General features: G+C 50.6%; 1 protein-coding gene across 1 annotated transcript in view; it reads right to left on the reverse strand.

Annotated features, from left to right (window-relative positions):
* TTC28 (tetratricopeptide repeat domain 28) overlaps window positions 1-20,998 on the reverse strand; it is a gene marked incomplete at its 5' end in the record, with an annotated part of 56,726 nt that overhangs the window by 32,306 nt on the left and 3,422 nt on the right. The window contains 2 exons of the mRNA XM_010181796.1: window positions 6,906-7,413; window positions 20,894-20,998. The exon at window positions 20,894-20,998 is cut by the window's right edge and continues 4 nt beyond it. Coding sequence (XP_010180098.1) covers window positions 6,906-7,413; window positions 20,894-20,998 — 613 coding nt within the window. The remainder of the gene's footprint in view (window positions 1-6,905; window positions 7,414-20,893) is intronic.

Here is a 20,998-nt window from a genome sequence, read left to right on the forward strand (position 1 = left end):
GTGCTAACCCTTCTGCAACACCTTGCCATGCCAGGACCCTCGGCAGCTCATGGCCCAGTGCCTTCCCCAAACAACCCCATCCCTTCCCCATGGCACCCTGATGCACCCCAGCACGGCCCTTCCTGAGTGAACCACATCCTCACTTCTAACGGGCCCATCCCAGAGGTTTTACATTGCACACAAAACACATTCACCACAACAACTGGACAGTTCGCCCTTACAAAACACTCATTTTCTGTTTTAATTAAGCTACTTTTTTTTGGTTTTCATCAGCGATACCTGGTGACTCCAGAGCTCACACTCAACACACTGAGCCAGAAAGCATTTGCATTTGGTTTGCAATTTCAGTCAAACCTCCTTGTTATGAGACACGGGAACAGGAGCTCTGAATCTGCTCGTGTTACAACTTACGTTTCAATTATACTCTGTGCTAATAATGCGTGTGGCTCCTTTGCAAACACTGGTGAACAGGCCTGGAGATCCAGGAGCCACTGAGGGAGCCCTGCAAACACAGATCCTGCAGACTCATCACAGTTACCGGGTACCTGAAGGCAATTTCAGGTCTTTCCCTGCCCCTACAAGAAAACAGCTTCCAGTTTCCATCTCCGCATCACAACCAACACGTGGAGGGGAAGAAACGTGCAGGGTCCAGAGGCAGCTGCCTTGCTCAGTCGTCAGCAAGCACAGCACGCTATGATCAGGCCCCGTACCAGCCTTGGTTTGTACTTTTAAAGAGAAATTTGAAGACAGAGGCTTTCCAAGTGAGCCTGGAACACGAGGGCTGAAATTTGCTTTCCTGTGGCAGTTTGGACCTCGCAGATTCATTTTTAAACTGATGTAGGACTGAAAACCCAAGTTCCATTACATCACCACGAAGCATTCTGGCTGGGTTACCTGTACTGCTACCACAGCAAGTCAGTCAGAAATCCTGCTCACTTCCCTACTAACGCCAGGCTTCAAGAGAAGGCAACTTAGAAAACACAGGCAGAACAGAACAGGATCAAAACAGCCAACGTTTGGCTGCTGCTAATTTGCTTCTCCCCCTGCGCTGCAGTTGTGGTCAAAGCCAGAGCTCACAGCAGCAGGGATCGGCTCCTCAGTGACTTAGGGCAGCTCCTGGCCAAAACCTCCCAGCCCCAGCAAGCCCCCAGCTCCAACTGATCAGTGCCAGTTGTTGCGTCCCTGGTGACACGCGCTGCTCTGGTGTGACAAGGGAAGGTGGTGGCAGCAACGCAGCGGGCCCCACCTGCAAGGAAGCTCAACACATGGCTCATTGAACACCACTCCTGAAAACCCAGGGTTTCCAGAATAAGGGGACTAGTAAGGTTTTCCTAATCTCTTGCTGCTAAGCAGACAGATCCTCAAGGAGAGGACATGGTGTCACTCTCCTCCAGCACTGCTGTCCGCCTCCTCTGAGGAATCAGGCTTGGAGTGACCGTAAAAGGAAGAGAGAGGACAGAAAATAGGTTAAAAGGAAATCTGAGCTCAGCTGGCTGCCTTGTTCTTTGATGAGATTCCTCTTAATTAAGTCAGAAAGAAGAAAAGGGGACAAACGTTATACAGAATTTTAGTGGTGACTTTGGCACAAAGGACGCGAGTGCCACTCGAGATGTTCTGATGAAACCCTGTCCAGAAGCACTGCTGACACAGAGCACGGTGGCACTTTCACATCCTTCCCCATGTCTCGCACGATGCAAGCTCCTTAGCTGCAGACTTTGGCAACAACTGCAAGAAACAGACCAGATGCCTCCTAAGAAAGAGAGGCTCATTTGGGGCTGCAGGGGATTCTGCTCGTCTGGAACATTCAGTGATTACTGTATTTAATATCCATCTCCCCAAGTCCAGATCAGCTTCCAAGCTGGTATCTTAGAAACCAAGACGACACCCAAGCAGGTCTGGCCTGTGATTTTGCACTTCTGTTGTCCACATGGCACCGAGATGGGAAAATTCAGGCTGAGAAAAACATCTGCAAAGCTGCCTGTCTGCAAGAGGTGTTGAAACAAGGTCATTTCGGAGGCCCTGGTAAGCAGACAGGGTGCCACAGCTCAGCCTCAAAGCTTGAGCACCCTGAAGAAACCCCTGTGAGGGACAAGACAAGGCAGTGCACAGTGGTCACCATTAAAATGTCATTGGCAACTCAGACACCATGTCCATGGGAGTGTGGATGAAAGATGTGGATGCCAGGGAGAGGAGCCCTATGTCACTGCCATCACCTCTCCCTCAACAGAGGAGTGTCAGGGACCCTGACCCAACCCAGACTCTCCCGCTGCCACTCCACACTATACTTGAGGACAGATAAGATAAAGAGAGCATCTGGGGCTGGAGATAATAGGAAATCCTGCCCCAGAACACCAGCATCTCCTGTCCTGCATGAAGGAGAAGGAAACAAGGAAAGGAGGATGGCAAGTCAGACAAAGAGCATGGCTTTGAAAGGCAAATGTCAGCCAGAAAAGTAAAACTGATGCTGCAGGTTAGGGCAACAGGTTACTGAAACAGCCAGTGCTGCCACTCGGTAAGAGGCTATGGATGGAGCTTCACCCCAGGTAACACATCCACCAAAAAGGCCACTCTCTGTCACAAGCCCTGCTCAAGCAAACTCTCAGAATTTCACCTAAAATATAAAGGTTGCTCTTGGGAAAAGAGGAATCTGGTAAGAGACCCAACACAGCACCTCCTGTTTGCCAGGGGTAATTACAAAGGACGGCCCAGGAAGGAAAGGTTCTGACTCAGACTCAAAAATCATCACCTACCAAATATATTCTCTCTTTGTGCATTCCTCAACAGACAAAAATGAGGTTCGTGGATGGATGGGAGATGAAGCCTTCACAGTTCTAAATGTTTTAGTCAGCCACTTTACTGCCAAGAAAGGAGAAAAACAGTGAGCAAATGTTTACCAGGAGATACCCAGGACAAAACCAAGCAGCGTAACAGGGAACAAAGCTGTGTTCTCCTCACCATGGCGCCTGCTGTCACATTAGTTTGCTTGAGCTGTCACCCATCTGTTGTGGCACTTAAGGAAGAAGGATCCAGAAACACACTGTCACTTCCAAACATCAGCATCCCGACTCACTCCTACAGCTACAATTATTGACTTCAAAGTCAAAGAGAAGTCTTCTGGTCAGGCAGCCAGACTACACTCATGAAGGACACAGCAGAACAGACTGAGATGAGAACCCAGCTGACATGAGGGGAGATGGCCTGAGATGGCCTTTAGTGCCTTACAGAGCACCAAAAATGGTACAAATGACATTAATTCCCAAGCTTTCTTTCCTCGATGATGAATACAGTCAGAACTGGATAGAAATCTGTATGATACCAGGAGAATAACCATCAAAGTTACGTTCTGCCTATGGAAATCACTGTTTTTTCCAATACAGGCAATAAATTGGAGACAAAAAGAGTCAGATTAACTCTGGAGCAGTGTTTGCTGGCAGTTACAGCAGAAGGCAAAGAGACTTCTGGTGTCTTGGTCTCCCCACAGCGCAGGACAAAGCTCTGCTCGTGATGGGGCCAGGGCAGCACCGTGGTCTCCAGCTCAGGCTGAGGTAACATCGCTCCTGACTCCACCTGAGAGCTGCAACAGCACAAGTGGTTCTGAAGCTCACCCACACAGTGGGAGAACCACGTCCCAGCCCCTCCTCGGTGCGGACAGGAGCACCTAACAGCACCTATGGTCCGATGCAGGGCAGTCAGCTGGAGGAGCACACTGGTGAGCGGTGAGAGACGAGGGATGGGGTTCTGGGCCGGTCAGCCAGGAAGAGATGCCAACCAACCACTGCTTTTTGACCCTAATTGCAAAAACGCCTCAAGAGAGAATGTCTGGCGCCTATGGAAAACACACCAAGCACACGAGGACAGGCACAGAAGTTCTCTTGCAACTGCAAAGAGATGCTAACACCAAGGGAGAGGCTTTATGTTTTATTAATGATGTGCAGTGTCCTCTCTCTGTCGCAATGGGAACCTTCCAGAGCTGCAGAGGCTGACACGCCAGCTCTCCACACGGAGCCTTGGCATTTGGGAACGCCATCTGCTTTGGGAAGGCTGATAACCCAAGACTCCTGCTTAAACTCCACATCTCCTTGTTGGGAAGGGGCTGATGACGTGGGACTCGCCCTCGGCCCGTTACCTTCTGCTCACCGAGCGGCGGAGCGCGTTATCCCTCCCCGCAGAGCACCGCGCAGCTGGGCTGTGTTACACCCCGCGTCTGTCTTGCTCAGCATTAGACAATGCACTTCAGAGAGCTTTCCATCTACATCAGTGAAATGCAAACAGAAAATTTCTGTTGCTTCAGCAGAGAGGCCAACTCTTAACGTTCTGGCTTGGAAACGCACATTTAGATACATTTTTTTTGCCTGTCAGCATGGTTATTTTGATGAGGTTTTGTTTTGCATGTGGATTAGATGAAAGAGACAATTAAGACTTGACTTTTTAATTGGTACTGGATGCATTTTAAACAACAGTAATCGACTTTCTCAACGAGAACTGCATGTTCTCTTTCTCCAGGATAACTTAACTCTGACAGGGAAGACGTAAAAATATAGGCAAGTAACAGCTGAAACGTGAGATGCTGCACTCAGAAGCTAGGAAAACTATTCTAACACAAAGTGTGGAGTGGCTGAGTCAGCATACCAACCAAAAGCTATATTTAGGCTTAACTCCAATGCAAGAAAAACATTCTCTGCTGCACCAAAACGCCTTTTTTTAAACAAAAATCTCTGGAATTACATCCCGAAAGGATCATTAAGTCCAAGGCTGTGTAAGATTAATAATGATATTAAGATGAGTTTTCTAGTCCCGATTTGACTGATTTTGAGCCAGCAGAACGGCGCTAGGATTTAAACCACAAATACCATGAAGGTTGAGGAACAAGAGCAAATTTTTTCCATTTGAAGCAGCGCTTGTTTCATTCTGGGATGAGGCAAAGCTACTACAGCGAGTACCAGCACTCGCAGAGAACTGCTAAGCCCAGCTTGTCTCAGCACTTCTGCAGCGGGTTTTTGGGGTGTTTTACGATGCTGAGTAGCACAGACTACACTGAACGTAGAGGCCGTCAGAAGAAACGCTACAGACCTTGAATCGAGCCCTTTGTTCTGGCAAAAGAGCTGTGGTTTGCCCAGTGGCTCACGGAAACAGGAGATGATACCGAAAACCAAAGATGGCTCATCACCACATGGCTGTAGGGATGAAAAACAAAAACAAGAACCTGCCATTTCCCCAGACTGCATTTCCTCAGTTTCCTGCATTTGTTCAGAAGGAATTGGGGCGATTCTCCAGAAAACAGCAAGTGCTTTGGAGGGGAGGCGGATGGAGGTGGCTCTGCTCTATGGAGGTTCATCAGTGCTGCTCAGAGCACGACCACCCCCGTTTTTCACAGGCGCTGGTGGCTGGGCACAGCTCTGCCATCTCCCACAACTGTGCCTGCACCACAGTGACCCCGCTCAGCTTCCACTGGAAACAGAACACATCGGTGTGAAGTTCCGCTCCACACCAAGAGGAGCTTTCCCTCATTACTGACCATACACCGAGATCCCAGAGCGTTCCCCAGACGCAGCCAAGGACAATGTCCCCACCTCCCACACCACAGACCCAGAGGCACCACCTTGCTCTGCTCCTGCCTGGACAACCCAAGGTCCTGCTCCTCCATGTGGGCCCCTCTGTCCCCATCACGAACCAGCGGGTCCCTCCTCAGCTCCACAGAGCAGCCCCACGCTGCCGCAGGGACAGGGGACGCAGTCTGTGCTTTGCCAGGCCCCTCTGCTGCTGCTCCTGCAGAAGCCCTTACAGAAATGTCAGATGCAAGGCTTCACCCCAGCCCTCCTGCCCGCTGGGTGCTCGTCACACTGACGGAAATGTTAGCAATGCTCACCGCTCTCATGCTAAGCACGCCACGGGTGTTTTTGCCTCACAAACCAATTCTGCCTCACACACTTGCCCTAATTTGTGTAAAGGAGGAGACTCGCAACACTAATTAGAAAGCTAGGACTGTTTTGTTTTCTCCAGTTCACCTTATCTTCTTCGTTCAGCTCCCGGAGACGCAGCTATGAAGAGAAATTAAGTAATTCATCAAGCCCTTTTCAATTACCTGCTGTTGATAGCATCAGAGTACAATTAGCATCTACAAATGAACCAAGTGCCAACTGCCAAGCAGAAACAGAAGCTAATTTACAGCATGGGGCAGCCTGCAAGAGCTGAGATTCAGGGGATGCCAGCAAACACACATTTTGTTATAACAGCAACAGCTCTGCCCTGCCACTCCCAGCTGAGAGCACATCCTTCACCGCAGCTGGAACATCAGCAGTGCCAACGCCGCATCCCACAGAGATGGAAACGCATCTTTAGCTGCTTCCACATCTGGCGCTGCGAAACAGCAGCAGGAAAGGCCTGTGATGTAATTCAGTCCTGCCCAGCCTGCCAGAGGGGTGCCAGTGTCCCTGTCCTCAGAAGGACACAAGACCCCCATCACTCCATTAATTTAATGTGTACATTCTGAAATCAAACTTCACTAGGATTTGACCCCTCTGTATACCGACTTACAAGGCAGGAATATATTGACATACCCACTTGCCAAGCTCCCAAAGAAACGGCCAGGTAATCAAACACTTCACTTCTTGCCTTGGTGCAAGACTTACATTTATTTCGGACACCTGAATAGTTCTTCAAATGCACTTTACCTTTTCATCTCCCTTCTGCCGTGAGCTTGTGCTTTCTGGTGCCTTTCTGAGCAGGTTAATAATTGAACATGGGATATGTTACACCAGCAGACAATCTGCCAAGCGCCTATTTAATTTATGAAGACAGTCTGGCGTAACCAAGAAGACAGCACACAGCAAACCTCCTGCATCCTGGCAGCAGCTCTGATAGTCACGGCACTCCCTGACCAATTCTGCTCCAGGTCAGGGCCTTACCTAGATTGGAGGAGGCTCTGCCCTCAGCAGCTCGGTCCTGCAGGCTCTCAGCGATGTGTAACTGTTCTTCATGGTACTGCTTAGCCCTCTCCAGGTCCTGCATACACCTGGCTGCATGGCCCAAGCCAGCATAAGCTCGCATCTCGATGGCCTTCTCAGCCAGCTCCTGGGCCAACTCCAGCACGTAGTTGTGGTAGGACATGGCTTTGTCGAAGTTCCTGCGGTAGTGGTAAGCGCTGCCCAGGTTGCTGTAGGCGCGAGCTTCCTCCCGCTTGTTCCCCAGCTCCTTGGCGATCTTCAGATGCTGTTCGTGGCACTGCACCGCGTTTTCAAAATCCCCCATCGCGATGTACACCGCTCCCATGTTGCCCAGCTCCCGTGCCTCGGAGAGCTCATCTTTGGACTGCTTCGCAAGGAGGACGCACTGCTTGTGGCTGGCCAGCGCGTTTGGGTAGTCCCCAATGGCTGTGTACACGTGGCCCAGGCTGCTCAGTGCTGAGGACGCTGCCTGCGGGGATGAGAGAGAAAATGGTAAGTACAAGTATTCATGGAAATGAGTCCGATGGCTCCAGTCTTGGAAACCAAAGCCACAAAAGGCCATTCTGGAGAAAGGACATGACTACCAGCTGGAAAACCTGCTCTCTTCTGCACACCTCAGGGCAGCCCACGCAGAGGCAGTAGGAATGGGGCTGATTTGGGAGAGCAGGGCTAGGATCACCTCCTCCTCTCAAGTGCAGTGCGTGAGGACCTGGCAGAGGGGAAGGACTCACTGCAAAGATGTGGAGACCACTGAGGACACAGAAAGGGACCACTGCAGAATACTGCACTCCAGGACTCGCCTGAGCCACCACACAGAGCTGCCTTCTTCTGAGCAGCCACACCACAGGTCACCCTATGACTGCTTTAACACCTACACCAAGTCCTGCCAGCACAGCAAACGACCCTGTGTACTCTTTAGGAAGCAGACAAATGATGATATTCACCCACAGAGAACACCACAAACGAATGCTTGCCCTGTCCCACCCAGTAAGCTCATGTCAAGGCACAGCCCCTGCAGACTGATGCCACGGCGCTGTCAGAGGCCAGCAGCAGAACAGATTGAGGTGACCACGCTCACTCTGCAGTCTCCTCTGTCCAGGCTAAACAGCTGCTGAATCCCTGCTGCTGGAAAACCCACACACGTGCAGCTGGGAGAAGGGAGATGCTGCTTTTCTTGCAACACCAGCAGGCCAGCGTGCAGTCACGAACAACTTCACATACTCCTACCTGGCCAAACATGCCATGCTCCAAAGAGCACAGCTCTTACTGTGCAGCAGCACCAGTGTCCTCGTAGTACAACATCATTTGTCACTGAGCCCCAGACAACCTTGGGACTGCAGCAAAGACAACAGCATTTCAGCAGCTGGAGCTTCTGTCCCCTAGGGACGTCTTAAATAAATATAGCTATTTGAAAACCTGAGTTCCTACCACAGAGAAACAGCTGTATTTAACAAGACAAATCATCTGAGAAGCAGATTCTTTTGCCCACTGCATCTAGCAAGACACTGGCCGGCCGTTCTTCCACCTGGCAGAGCCAGAGCTTGCAGCCGGCAGCAGGGCGAGGAGCCAAGAGCAGGGACGTGTCCCTGCTGCCTCGCACGCATCCGCTGCCTCAGCACGGCCGCCAAAACCCTGACCCTAGTCCCTGCACGTGCATCTCCTGGGCTACCCAGCTGCTGCCGTGACCCAGTTCCACCACAGCCAGCGCCTCCAAGCCTCTGGAAAGGAGCAGGCAGGGCGAGCGACCGCACTAAGATCGGTCTCACCCTTCCCCAGCACCCAACGCCAGGACGGATCCAATCCACCTCTCTGGCCGGGTTGGTGACACGGCATCCCAGGACATTTGTCCTTGCTGTTTGAAATGGTATAACCCCTTGCTACCAATGGAGAGGCAGCCTCACCCTTCATTCGTTTCTCCCAGGAAAATGATTAACCTCTTCCAGGCCACACTATCCAGAAATCAGAAGTAACGAGAAAACAGATCAGAAAATCTCTTCTACAGGAGGAGAGCTGGCTCTGCACCTCTCAACTGGAACCACATTTTGCTACTGAAATTGCATCCCTGAAGACACAAAGCTTCCGTGACTTTCAAAAACAGTGGCGGGAGAAACCTTCCTGAAGATTTCTTTTACCAAAATGACATAATGATTGGAAAAGGAGTAAGTCGGGAAGATCCATGGGCCAGAGCAAGAGGCAGAGAGCGCAGGTGATAAATTATTTTTGTGATCAGCAGCATTAACAGAATAATAATTCCACACTGAGGAACTGTAAACATGCTCTGCTGATTCAAATCAACAGGGATACATCTTTCCTGATACAAGAACCTGAGGTGAGAGATTAGCTATTAAACACAATTTATAGGTCATAAGATAGAGAAGTTATAAGGAAGCTCTCCCTTGGTCAGCTCCGTAAATAGCCAAGCTGCATTTGTTTTCCCCAAGGCATCCTCTCAGGCAGCTTAATTATAATGAAAGAACTGCCAAAATTCCAAATGTCTTTATTTTTTTTCAGTTAGAGTTGCAGCTGAACTTCACGCAACGCAAGGGACAACTCAAGAGCAGCAGCCGCTACTGGGGAGCCCTGCAGCGTCCCTGCGAGGCCTCCACGTGACGGCAGGACAGGAAGGCCTTGGGCTCAGTCCCACAGATGGCAAGAGCAGCACTGGATTTCACGCTGCCAAAACATGCTATAATGAACAAGAAATAAGGCGCTTTTGTTGATGTAATTACCACAGATCAGATATGGGAGCAGCTAGTGGCAACTCTTCAGTGACACAGTGACAGGCTGGGGACAAAGCTGCTGAACACGCTGTCACACAGTCAAGCGGTTTCTTAGGCTTGGGAGGTGTTTCTCCGACAGCAAGCACCACAGGCAGTGTGAAAACCAGCTAAATCCTCCAGAAATAAATGTTTTACAGTGTCAGCAGAAACACAGCACTCATGGAAGGAAAAGTTGCCCCTGTGGGGATGATGAAGGCAACAGCAGCTCGTGCTGGTGGCACCAGATGCAGACAGGCTGAGGGACAGCGACGGGTGAAGGACGGGCTCCTCCTCAGGCTCAGAACACCAGGGCCCAAAGCCATACTAATAACTCCAAAAACCACCTCTGTGGGACACCCTGCAGAGCACCCCCACCTTCACTTCGCTCCCACCTCCCGCAACTCCTCCTCCCATTGGGAAACCGTCAGAGCCAGCCGAGCTGCACAGGCCCTGCTCCATCTCCATTAGCGCTGCCACGGCCTCAGGGCAGGTTGGCCCTGGAGGGCCCCAGCCCCTCCTCAGTGCTGCTGAGACCAGTTGGGCTTTGCAGGGCCTGCTCCATCTCCATTAGAGTTGCCATGGCCTCAAGGCAGGTTGGCCCCAGAGGGACCCAGCCCCTCCTCGGTGCTGCTAGGACTGGGCTGTGCAGGCCCTGCTCCATCTTGGTTAGTCGCTGTGGCCTCAGGGCGGGTTGCCCCCCTAGGGCCTCCAGTCCCTCCTCAGCACTGCCAGGACTGGGCTGTGAAGACCCTGCTCCGTCTCCATTAGAGTCGCCGTGGCCTCAGGGCAGGTTGGTCCCAGAGGGCCCCAGCCCCTCCTCGGCACTGCAGGGACCAGTTGGGCTGTGCAGGCCCAGCTCCATCTCAGTTGGAGTCGCCACGGCCTCAGGGCGGGTTGGCCCCAGACAGCTCTCAATCAGCGCACTGAAGGCTGCTACAAAACCAACATGAACGTTTTGGCGCGAATTCTAATCCGTTTTTACGCAATTCTTCATGAAGATTAGTACACACATAGTACTGAGTCATTTGCAATCTCACTAGGAAGAGAAAGGAAAAAAATAGACATGCAGACATCTTGCACGAGCCTGGGGCCCGTTAGAGGCTTTGAGGGGCTTGGGAGCTCCCTGCGTCTTGCTGGGGAATAAGGACAGGACAGGACGCACAGGACAAACCAGCAGGCAATTTTGGGCAAAGTTAAAGCCCAGCAAAATGCAATCAACAGAACTGATTCAGCAGCCTCAGTTAACTGTAGAAGACAGGCCACCACCAGCGCCAGCACTTCTGATGTGACTAGGAAGAAAATGGAAATGCCTTTCTGGAAAACAAGGAGTCAGGGAAAACCAGCGTCTCCTGGGGCTGCTAAAGAAAAAAAGAAAGAAAAAAGTGGACATTTCTGCGTGCAGATTGCTGAATAAGATGAGCTCTGGCAAACAGCCATTGAGACAGAGACTCAGATGATGTTAATGGGCTATGGCTGGGGAAAAGAGGCACAAATGGAAAGCAGCAGATCTCAGACTTTCTGTGCACGAGAGAAACTTGCCAGATGCAGAGACTGCTCGTTCTGTACACGGGAAGAAATCCTGAGGAGGTCTCCTAGACTGGGAAATGGATCATAGGAAGTGAAATTTGTATGGCTGGAAATGCTTATTCTCAAGGCTCCCTCACCTCAAATTAAGGGTACAAGTTTGGCAACCGTTCCCAGGGCATGCAAAAAGACTTGGCTTACACGTCTTGAGTGCCCAGGGCAAGATCACTCAAACCAGGACATGGAAGGGGGAGAAGAGCAGCAGAAAAGAAAAATAAGTAGGAGGAGACAAAAAGGGAAATGGAAAATGAAGGGTAAAGGGCTGACAAGAAGTAGCCTGACTGGATTAGAAAGATGGGCTGTTTCCAGAGCTGTGGCTCACACAAAGGCAGGAACCATCGACGTGGCCTTCACACCAACACTCCCACGTGTTTTGTTCTGCAGCAGTTTCCAGCGTTAACTGCTCTGAGAGCAGCCCTCCTCCATCATCTGGAGTCTGCACGAGCAGAGCCTGTGGCACTTTTGGCTTCCCCGGGGCTGGCTGCCTGCAGCATCTCCACCAGCAAGACCAATATCAATGCTCTCCATGTGCCCAGGGGGGCAATCAGTGGAAAGGCTGACATTAACGCAGCGTTTAGGAACAGTGTGGTGATTACATCTGCTGGGGGACACCGATGGCTCGCTTCAGGGGGTTAATAATAGGATTCCAGAAGAGAAAAATTCATCACTGTATACTTAATGAAATCCTCTGCATAATAGGAGCCGCCAGGAATCTCAGTGGCTCTGGGCTGAGGGTGGAGGCATCCCCATCAGCACGGGGAGAAGAGTCAAAGCGCTGAGGTGAGCACACAGGGCTGGCACACGTGAAACAGCCCCGGCCATGCTGGCACCACCTCTGCTTGGTAGCAGGGTGATGGGAGACTACAGCTTCACTGCAGCGGGGTTTGCAGCAGCAAACAAAGAAAATCAATGCTTTGTGTACCTGACAAAGACAAATTTTACAGTGGGGGTTGCTTACACCTCCAATTATGCAATTTATCACTTTAATAGAAAGCAGATTCTTCTGCCATGGAGCTGAGGCACAGAAGGGAGTTCTGAAAAAGGTTCCTAATTGCTCTCTTTTTCTTGGGAGCAACAGCCAGCTTAGGGTTTTCAGCTGAATAAGGTGAAGAGCCTGACATTTAGCAGATGTGCACCACAGAATGACAACTAATAGAGACCTGGCGGCTTGGAGAGATGCATTTCTTAGCTATTTCACCCTTGCCAAAGAATGGCCATTTCCAATCATGTTACATTCAAACAATTCTTTAACTGACTGCACAGCTGCCTTCAATGCGAACACCGTCTAACAATTCTGAAATGGGCAAGGTGAAAATGCTCTGCCTGGTATGACACCACAAGGCAGCCTTAATCCCCAAACACTGACACCAATTCAGATGATCAGAGACAGAGCTTTTACACCCAAGGTGGGGAAATAACTGGCATGGGCGAAGCATTTGTGAAATCGGAAAGCCTGACTGCAGCACGCCCTCGCACGCTGCTCCTCTCCACTTCCATTCTCCCTCTGGGCACGGGGTAACAGCAGTGGCTGATCCGACACGATGCAGAAGATCATCCATGCATACCCAGGACATCTGTACCCAGGACAGTCAGCAGAGCGCTCTTAGCGAGAGCCAGCACACCTCCTCGTACGCATGCTCTTGCTCTTGGACATGAGGAAAGGTTTCCTGGTTCACTCAGTGTATTTTGGAGGTGCTGAAGGGAAGGCAGCTTCAACAGATTGTTCCTGAATGCACTCATACAAGGAAATACTTAAATCTGAGAGCATTGACAGGATGAGTTGTGCTGGCTTCACCGGAAAGTAAAATCTCATCGCATCTTACACCAACCAGCGTAACTTCTGTGTGTAGGAAGTTTAGAGGGCAGCTGGCAGCAATGCTGCACTGTGTGGGCATTTACAGTCGTTCTGTACACACGGACATAAGCTCTGGTTGTTGTACGGACTGTGGGACCACTGTGCACACAGCCAGGACAGCAGCGGAACAGGGGCCGAGTACTTTCAGACCCAGTGGCTGTAAACTGCACTTTACCTCCACTTCTATTAAGCCCCTTTATGATTTCCTCCAGTATTCCACACCCAGCCTTGGGGATCTACGGATTCATGTCCTGACGCAAGTTTCACACCCAAATACAGCAGCTGCCCCGTCCACACTCAGAGTTGTCCCTCCCTCCTCCCTCCAAGGCGAGGTTGATGTGCCAGCGCCACATCCAGCTTTCTCCTTTGCGTGGCACACTTCTGAAGATAAGGAAGAAGCAGCAGCCAACACCCTCCTCCTGTGCACCGTCTGTGAGCAGAAAGGAGGAACAGATTTGCTTTTAGGTAATTATTTCCTGAGGAAAAAAAAATTACACTGGAATCAATATCCCTGTCAAACCCAATTTATTTGTACAAGGTCTCAGTCTTTTACATAGAAACGACCAAAAAGCAAAGCCCAAAAAAGCCAAAGCCCAGGCCCAGAAGCACTGCTACCTTAATGTCTGGAAGTAACTTTAAGTACCACTAACTGGAAGGGAATAACCAAGAATTAATGACTCAATGGAGAAACTCAGTAAATACAGCAGGAAGAGAGCTGAATCCCATTACACAAAGAAGAGGAAGTCACACAAGAAACACCAGCCCAGGAACACAGCATCAGACCTCAGCACCAAGTCTGAGCATCACCTGGGGCTTGCGGAGCTTTAACCCAAGTAGCCAAAATTTGGCAGCTTTCTGGACGCAGTCTGAAGGGCTCCTGTGTGAAATCACTTCAGGGAGGACGGCTGACTCGGCATTTTGAGTGATGATGCAAGAAAAGAAGCCCTCATTTAAAACCACAAACTGTGAGGTGGTGACACCGAGGAGTGATTCATGCCCTGGACAAAGTCGGTCCTGGAAGGATTAAAGCAGCACATTACAAACCTTGATCGTCCAGAGGCGCCTTGTACAGATGAAGCAACCTCCAGCTCCTACGGTGGCTGCCTTGTTCCAACCCTCCCATCCCAGCAAAGCTTTGGCTGAGGACTTCATCTGAACACCCACAGAGCACTGCTTCCCGAGCTGCAGCTCCTACACAAGTCTGGTGCTTCATAAAAATCAGGTGCAGGCCTCAGTGGTGCGCTAGGTTTTGCGGATACCGTGAGACGTAAGCAAAACCAGAAGACAGCATTTCTCTCGGCTAAAATCCATGCGCTGCAGAGGTCAAGTGGGGACATTTAAAGGAGATCCTCAGGAAGTACTACATTTCCCTTTTGAGTCACAAGTCCAAACAAAACAAAGCATATGGCCTTTTAGTGCATTCCCAAATTTCCTGCGCTGGTCAGATTTCCCTTCGTCCTGTTAAATCCTATCACGTTTGAACCGGACAAACCTGTATGAATCCAGTCAAGCTGCTCTTCTCTAAAAAGAGCAGCTAAAGATAGAAAGGCAAAGGATTTCTGATGTCTTACACAAATCCAACTACTCGATGCTCAAGCGCTGCGGTTCCTCACATCGCTGAGCTCATCCTCACACCCACGCAGGTGATTCAGTCCAAGAAGTAACACAGCACCAGTGCCCTGGAAGACCCAGTGCCCCCATATGAACTCACACAGCAAATGTGTGCTCCTCTGCGGTCTGAGGGAGGCTGCCCAGGTCCCTGCTGCAATGAGCCTGAAACTGGTGAGGCAAAGGATAGCACGGCACCTTTTAATGAGGGTTTCGATGTGTACCTACAGCACAGGGCAGATTTTTGAGTCCCAGTGGTCAGAGGCTGCTCAAAGGCCAGTGGTTTGAAGTATAAGCATACACCGGCACAACACGGACCGGAAAGCACACGTCTGTAACTCTGTACGCCCAACAACAAAGCCAAACATCTGGGCCAGACAAAGACTGAACTTCGGTGAATTGAATAACGCTGCAAAAAGCATCCAAGAAGCCGTTCTGCAGACTGAGCCAAACCTCTCACCAGTTCTCATCAAGCCAAAATCACAACCCCTGCAGAACTTGAGACTCCAAGGGCAGCAGGGGCAAAGATAAAGCTTCTGTCCTGTCAGGAAATCTGGAACTGCAGGGGCCTGATCTTTTTACCAGTTTCTGCAGATAATTTTCCACCAAGATCCTAAGAACTGGCGCTGGTCTCTCACCTCTTTGAGAGCAGGGACTGAGAGCAGCCTTTGCTCGAGCGGTTAGCAGCCCGGTCAACCGTGCTGCTGCTTGTAAATCCTGTGTAAAGTGTCAGGGGATTTGGAAAGCCGTTTCTCACGCAGAGGCTGAACCAAAACCCAGCTCGTTTCAGTTTCTTAAAAGTACCTCCAGGACTCAAACAGAGAAAGGAGCAAAGAGGTAATCCCACGCACTAGAAATGTGTATGAATACAAATGCACCACAATCACCCATTTGTCTTCTTGCTGCCTCACCTTTTTGGTAAGACACTGGGGGTTTGACACAGGAACAGGAGGACACTCCTGCAAAGTCACCATCTCTGCAATACGTTTGCACAGTGCTTACGCAACGGGCTGCAGCCTCTGGATGTTCCTGTGGTATCGGCAACGAAGAGACTAATTAGATTCACTAATTGGATTCACTCATTTCTTAACAAAAGCTCTCACATCATTTCCAATCTCTTCTCAAAAGAGCTCAAGAAGTGAAAGCTATTTGCTGCTTAAAACTGGTCACACCCTAAACTTGTCGTTCCTGGACTTCTATTGGCAGTGGCTGCATTAAGCACTAATATAGATTATCAATTAGCAAAGCCCTCCTCAGCCTGCTCCTTACCTCTGGAGCCCCGTCAGACGTGACAGAGCTATAAGGAACAAGGTCTATTCTCCTCTTAGCCCTTCCTGTTCACGTTGCCACAGGCAGCAGATAATCCACTTCTGGCAGACAACCACGTAATAAATGAATTTGAAGCAGTGGCTTCATTACAGAAAAGGGACAGGAAAATAGAAAAGCGGAGAAACAAATACTTTCTCTGCTCATTTTCTGCAAAGCTCTGTTGCTTACTGCAGCAAGCACTGCTTTCCTGCTTTCGCCGCCCCAGCCTGTTCCTGACATCTCAGTCAACGTTTTCATGCATGACAAATTGCCTTAGCCTGAAGACTCTTTCCAGTTCTCATTTGTGAGGTATTTATATCCTGTCCTCCTTATCCAGACTGTTTGCAAACATAACAAGACAACCGCGGCTGTAAGATTTTCAGATTTTTTTTTCCTTTCTGAAAAATCTGGCAGCCTTGGGGGCCACACCACCTCTTCACACGGCTGTGCCCCACACGAACGCCCCGGGCACAGGAACGGCTGCCTCGAGTTGCAGTTAATGAATTAATTTGGTTCTTAGCACTCCATCTGGGACTGACGATAATGAAGCACAGACGAGGAAGCAAAGTGACCAGGTGGTGATGGCTTCGGGATTTTCAGTGAGAAAGACACAAAGTTGGCCCTATGAGAAATTCGGTTTTAAAACACCTGGAAGCCACCTGAACGCAATGGAAAAGCATCACTGCCATGAACGGTAACCCACACAAAGGTAAATTCTGCACAGAACAGGAGCAGCACCCCAGGAGCTAATGGCACACGAGCAGAAGGGTGAGCAGAGGGGTTTGCTGGCACAGGAAGAACAGGCAGACACAGAAGCAGCCGGTTTCACTACACAGTATGGAAGGTCTGGGTGCGATTTCTGTCTTCCCGTATGTGCTACATAAATCAGAACCCAATATAATAGAGATTTTGCAAGCACATGCTAACTAACCAGAAGAGTCTTTACCTCACTGCATACATTTCTCAAATCCTCTGAAAACTATCAACCATTGTAAGATAAATCACACGCACAGGCGATGTTTCATTCGCTTTAAGCTGTGGCTGTGACAGGAGTGGAATGGGGTAGGAGCTCACAACCCACAAGCAGATGGGCTCCAGGGCTCCAACGGGTCCTCAGTGAGCCCCGGTGAGGGGCAGGGAGGTTCACCACCCTCCCTGGAAGCAAAGGGCCAATGTTTCTGGCTGCTTCCCTGCCCTGAAAGGAAAGGGCAGACCCCTGCATGCTCCAGAAATGCAGGGACCGAAGGTGTCGAATGCACAGGCTGCTCCCGTCCTGGCTGCGAGGGCAGGGCAGTGGAAAAGCTGCGCTCGCTCTGTGTCCGAGCTCTGCAAACCTGGGAAGTCCACGCAGCTGGGGAAGGACTCTGGCTGCCTGAGGAGGTAACCAGGAGGGGAGCCTGGCCGGCAGCTAATGAGCTGCACATGTCTGATGAGCTCACTCCACGCTGCCATACCCTGCAATGGCTTCTCCAGAGAGCAACAGCCACACAGATCCACACTTCCAGCCAAACCCTTGATACTGCAGCACCAGCAGCTGAAATCCCACCCTGGGCAGTGGCCCTGTGCCTGCCAGCACAGCCCAACACCAAAATGGTTCTGGGCAGGGCAGGATGCAGGCAGCGGCCAGGGAGGCACTGCCATTTGGGACAAGCTCTCCCGCCATTCATTCGGCAGGTTCAGCTTTGGGCACACACCTCACTCAGCCACGAGCCAGAGCCGATACCACCCCAACACGTTTGCTCGGAGCCATTCAGCTTACAGCACCGAGGGGGAGCAGGCACAGCACCAGCAGCACCCGAGCACGCACAGGGTGTACTCCAGGAAGGACAAAAACAGGAGCTCCTGCAGGACAGCCGTGCCACTTCTAACTCAGACCATGTTCCAGTCTTCTTCCTTATCTAACTCAGCAGAATGAGTATTTCTAAAATGATTGGCAAGGAACATGAAAAAACCACCATACTCTTCTGCTCTGTACCATAATGCACACAAGGAGTCCATGCAAAAGGCTACTTACAGCTTGGCTACTTACTGAAGATGTGGCTTGTGCAAAGCACAGCAGGAAGGACACCTGGAAAGCATTTCCCCTGCCCCTCAGGAAGGGGCAGAAAACCTTGGCTTTACAGAATCTACAGATTTCAGGAGAAAGGAATGATCTATCTTGTCTTCTGCATCTCCTTCTGGAAATAAGAAAGTGAAATCTGAGCTTTGACTTGCACAGCCTGACAGCGAGCAGCTGCAGTTTACAAAATGCAGGAGCTTTACGCTGCGTTTCACTGCTGGCTCAGGCACACTTTGAAGGGGACTGGGAGAAACAACCAGAATTGCAAACCTAAATAACCACCGGCGGCTGAGCTGCACTCAAAGTACGCTCAGACAGTTGCAGAATCTGCAAATTCCCAGCTGAATCCAGGCACCGATTACATCTGTCACAGCAACTGTACTTCACTAACGCTTCTCCTCCAGAGATGCACAGCAGCTGCCTATCCCAACAGCCTTCCGTCACGACAGCTTTCCATCGTGACAGCGCTCCAACAGCAGCACGGGCTCTCAGCACAGTCAGCTCCGCGGCAATGCTCTCTGCAGCAGAAAGCATGGCACCCACCTGGCTTCTTGAGCCTCCTGAGCTTCGAGCCCATGGTTTCTTGAGAATTTCTGCATTCTGATGTCTCCCCTACCACACAAGAACTCTCACTCAGTGCCTTCCGCTCACTCCTGCCCAGTGCAGGGGATGCTGTCAGTGATGAACAGCCCCGTTCAGCTCCAGACGCGCCGGCCGGCCAAAACACGGGAGCTGCCAGCACCCAGAGCCTCTTCTGGCAACGCCGTCCTGCCCAGACGCTCAGCAATGCACTTCTACACGAGCACTAATTTTATTATGGTTACTTTATGATTTTGCCTTACTGCCCTGCTATTTTTGAACGCTGGGGCTGTAATCGAAGGCGTCTGACAGCCCAGGAGAGAGGGGAGCTATTACATGACAGAGTCCTTGTGGTATTGGTGCTCCGTGTGACACAGTGCCCGTAGCGGGAGCTGTGCAGGCTCCCTGTGCCAGGAGGGAAAACATTCAGAGTTTTCCATCCATCTGGGCCATTCAAACAAATTCCCACTCAGCTGACGAAGCTGCTCCGGGCTGGCGTGGGGGAGCACAGAGCTCAGGCCTCCACAACCCCTCTGGGCTCATGGGCACAGCCCAGCAGAAGCCCCTGGTACAAACATTTGGCTCAGCAGCCCCAGGACCCAACGCTCCCTCCAGGGGTAGCAGTCGCCCATACAAAGGAGCACTTTTTACCTTCTAAGTCCATTTTTTGTACAGTTGGAGGTAAAACGATTACCTCATTACAGTCGCACACCAAATTCCCTTCTGGTGGAATTCACATCAGCACTGCTGCAACTTTATAACATTTGCATTATAAAAATGTCTGCAAAAGAGGCCAAGAAAAACAGCTTTTTGTTCAGAGGAAGCTCTGTGGTCAAGATGATGTCATCAGAAAGCGCCAAATTAATTTCCTGTGGTTACATCCTGCAGGAAATCCAAGCAGCTCAGCTTTCTTGCTAAACCAAGTAGTCATTTGTTGTCAATAACTGTTAATTACGTGCCCAGATGTGTCATAAACTGAGAGCAATCACGATTAACCTTCATTCCCTGGATTCCTCCCAGATTGACCCCTGGGATCTGTTTCGATCAGCAGCCTGAAGGTAGCGAAAGGCAGCGGCCTCGCATCCCCAAATCCCTGTGAGCATCTCCAGCCCCCTCCCCACCACGGGGGGTTGCTGCCCCGTAGCAGGAGCAGCTCCGCAGATGAGACCCTGAGCAGCAACAGGGACCCCTCATCAAGAAAGCTTTAAAAACAGTGATGAGTAACAGCCTTCCTGCTCTGCAGGAACAGAAACAAGGAAGTCGGGAGTGATTCAGGAGTTTTTCCAGCTGGTAAAACAATCAGGAAAATGTCCATCAGGTCCCTCCCCCAGTCACAGCCTTTCCACAACCTACTGAGAGACTCACCTCTCAAGGCTTGCTGGGTACTTCAACTATGAAATAACACTTCAGGAAAGCACTTAGCTAATTCAAATGGGTCACTTCAGTGACTCATCAGAGGGAAAGTGATCTCCCTCTGGTTTTGGTCTCTCAAAACTACTTGTGTTTACCTGAATTCACACCTGCCCGCCTGTTCTGGCCACTCCTCCACCTACCACACAGCCCACAAGCCCTCGTTTTCCCATTCATAGCAGAGGGGAACCCCCTGGAGAGGGCAGGAGCAGCTTTTGTATGCATGACTTGCACTAAAGTTACGGTCCTGTCCTTACAGTGACCTTCCCACAGACGTCTCCTGGGACACTCTTCAGTCCACACAGACACTTCCCTGGCCTGGCAGGGAGCCCAGCAAACACCTCGAGAGCTGCGGTGAACGCTCAAGGCCAAGCAGATCCAGGTCAAGCAACCCCTACACTTCACACAACGCTGTCTTCAGGTTTGCATGGGTTCTTCTTTTTGTTACCTTTTAAACAAAGCACATTTTACGTGTACATACAGGATGGAGAGCTAGCTCATTACATGTCTGGAAAAGGCACAGCATAGGATGCATCCCAATGGAGTTCAAATGTGTAGCACCTGTGTCATAGGGAAAACAAGAGACACAAACCAAGCATCCTCTCACTGTATCCACTGGCACAATGTCCTTAACAGAGGCAAAGGAATGGCTGGGAAGAGAAATCACACAGCTTCCAAAGTCTCAGAGCAACAGGGAAGACAGACAAAGCTTCTTGACACGTTTGGATCTCTCTAGAAAACCACACAGCACTGACTCCCGGTTCAGACTATTTCATTAACTTCCTACCTCTCTGTCCTTGAGTTTCATGGCGAGCACCAGCTGATGTCTGTGGTTCGTGAGGGCCTCCCGGTAATTTCCTTTGGAGAAGAATGCGGAGCCCAGATTTCCATG

The sequence above is a fragment of the Mesitornis unicolor genome, unplaced genomic scaffold (genome assembly GCF_000695765.1).
Source record: "Mesitornis unicolor isolate BGI_N332 unplaced genomic scaffold, ASM69576v1 scaffold4973, whole genome shotgun sequence".
Taxonomy (NCBI): Eukaryota; Metazoa; Chordata; class Aves; order Mesitornithiformes; family Mesitornithidae; genus Mesitornis; species Mesitornis unicolor.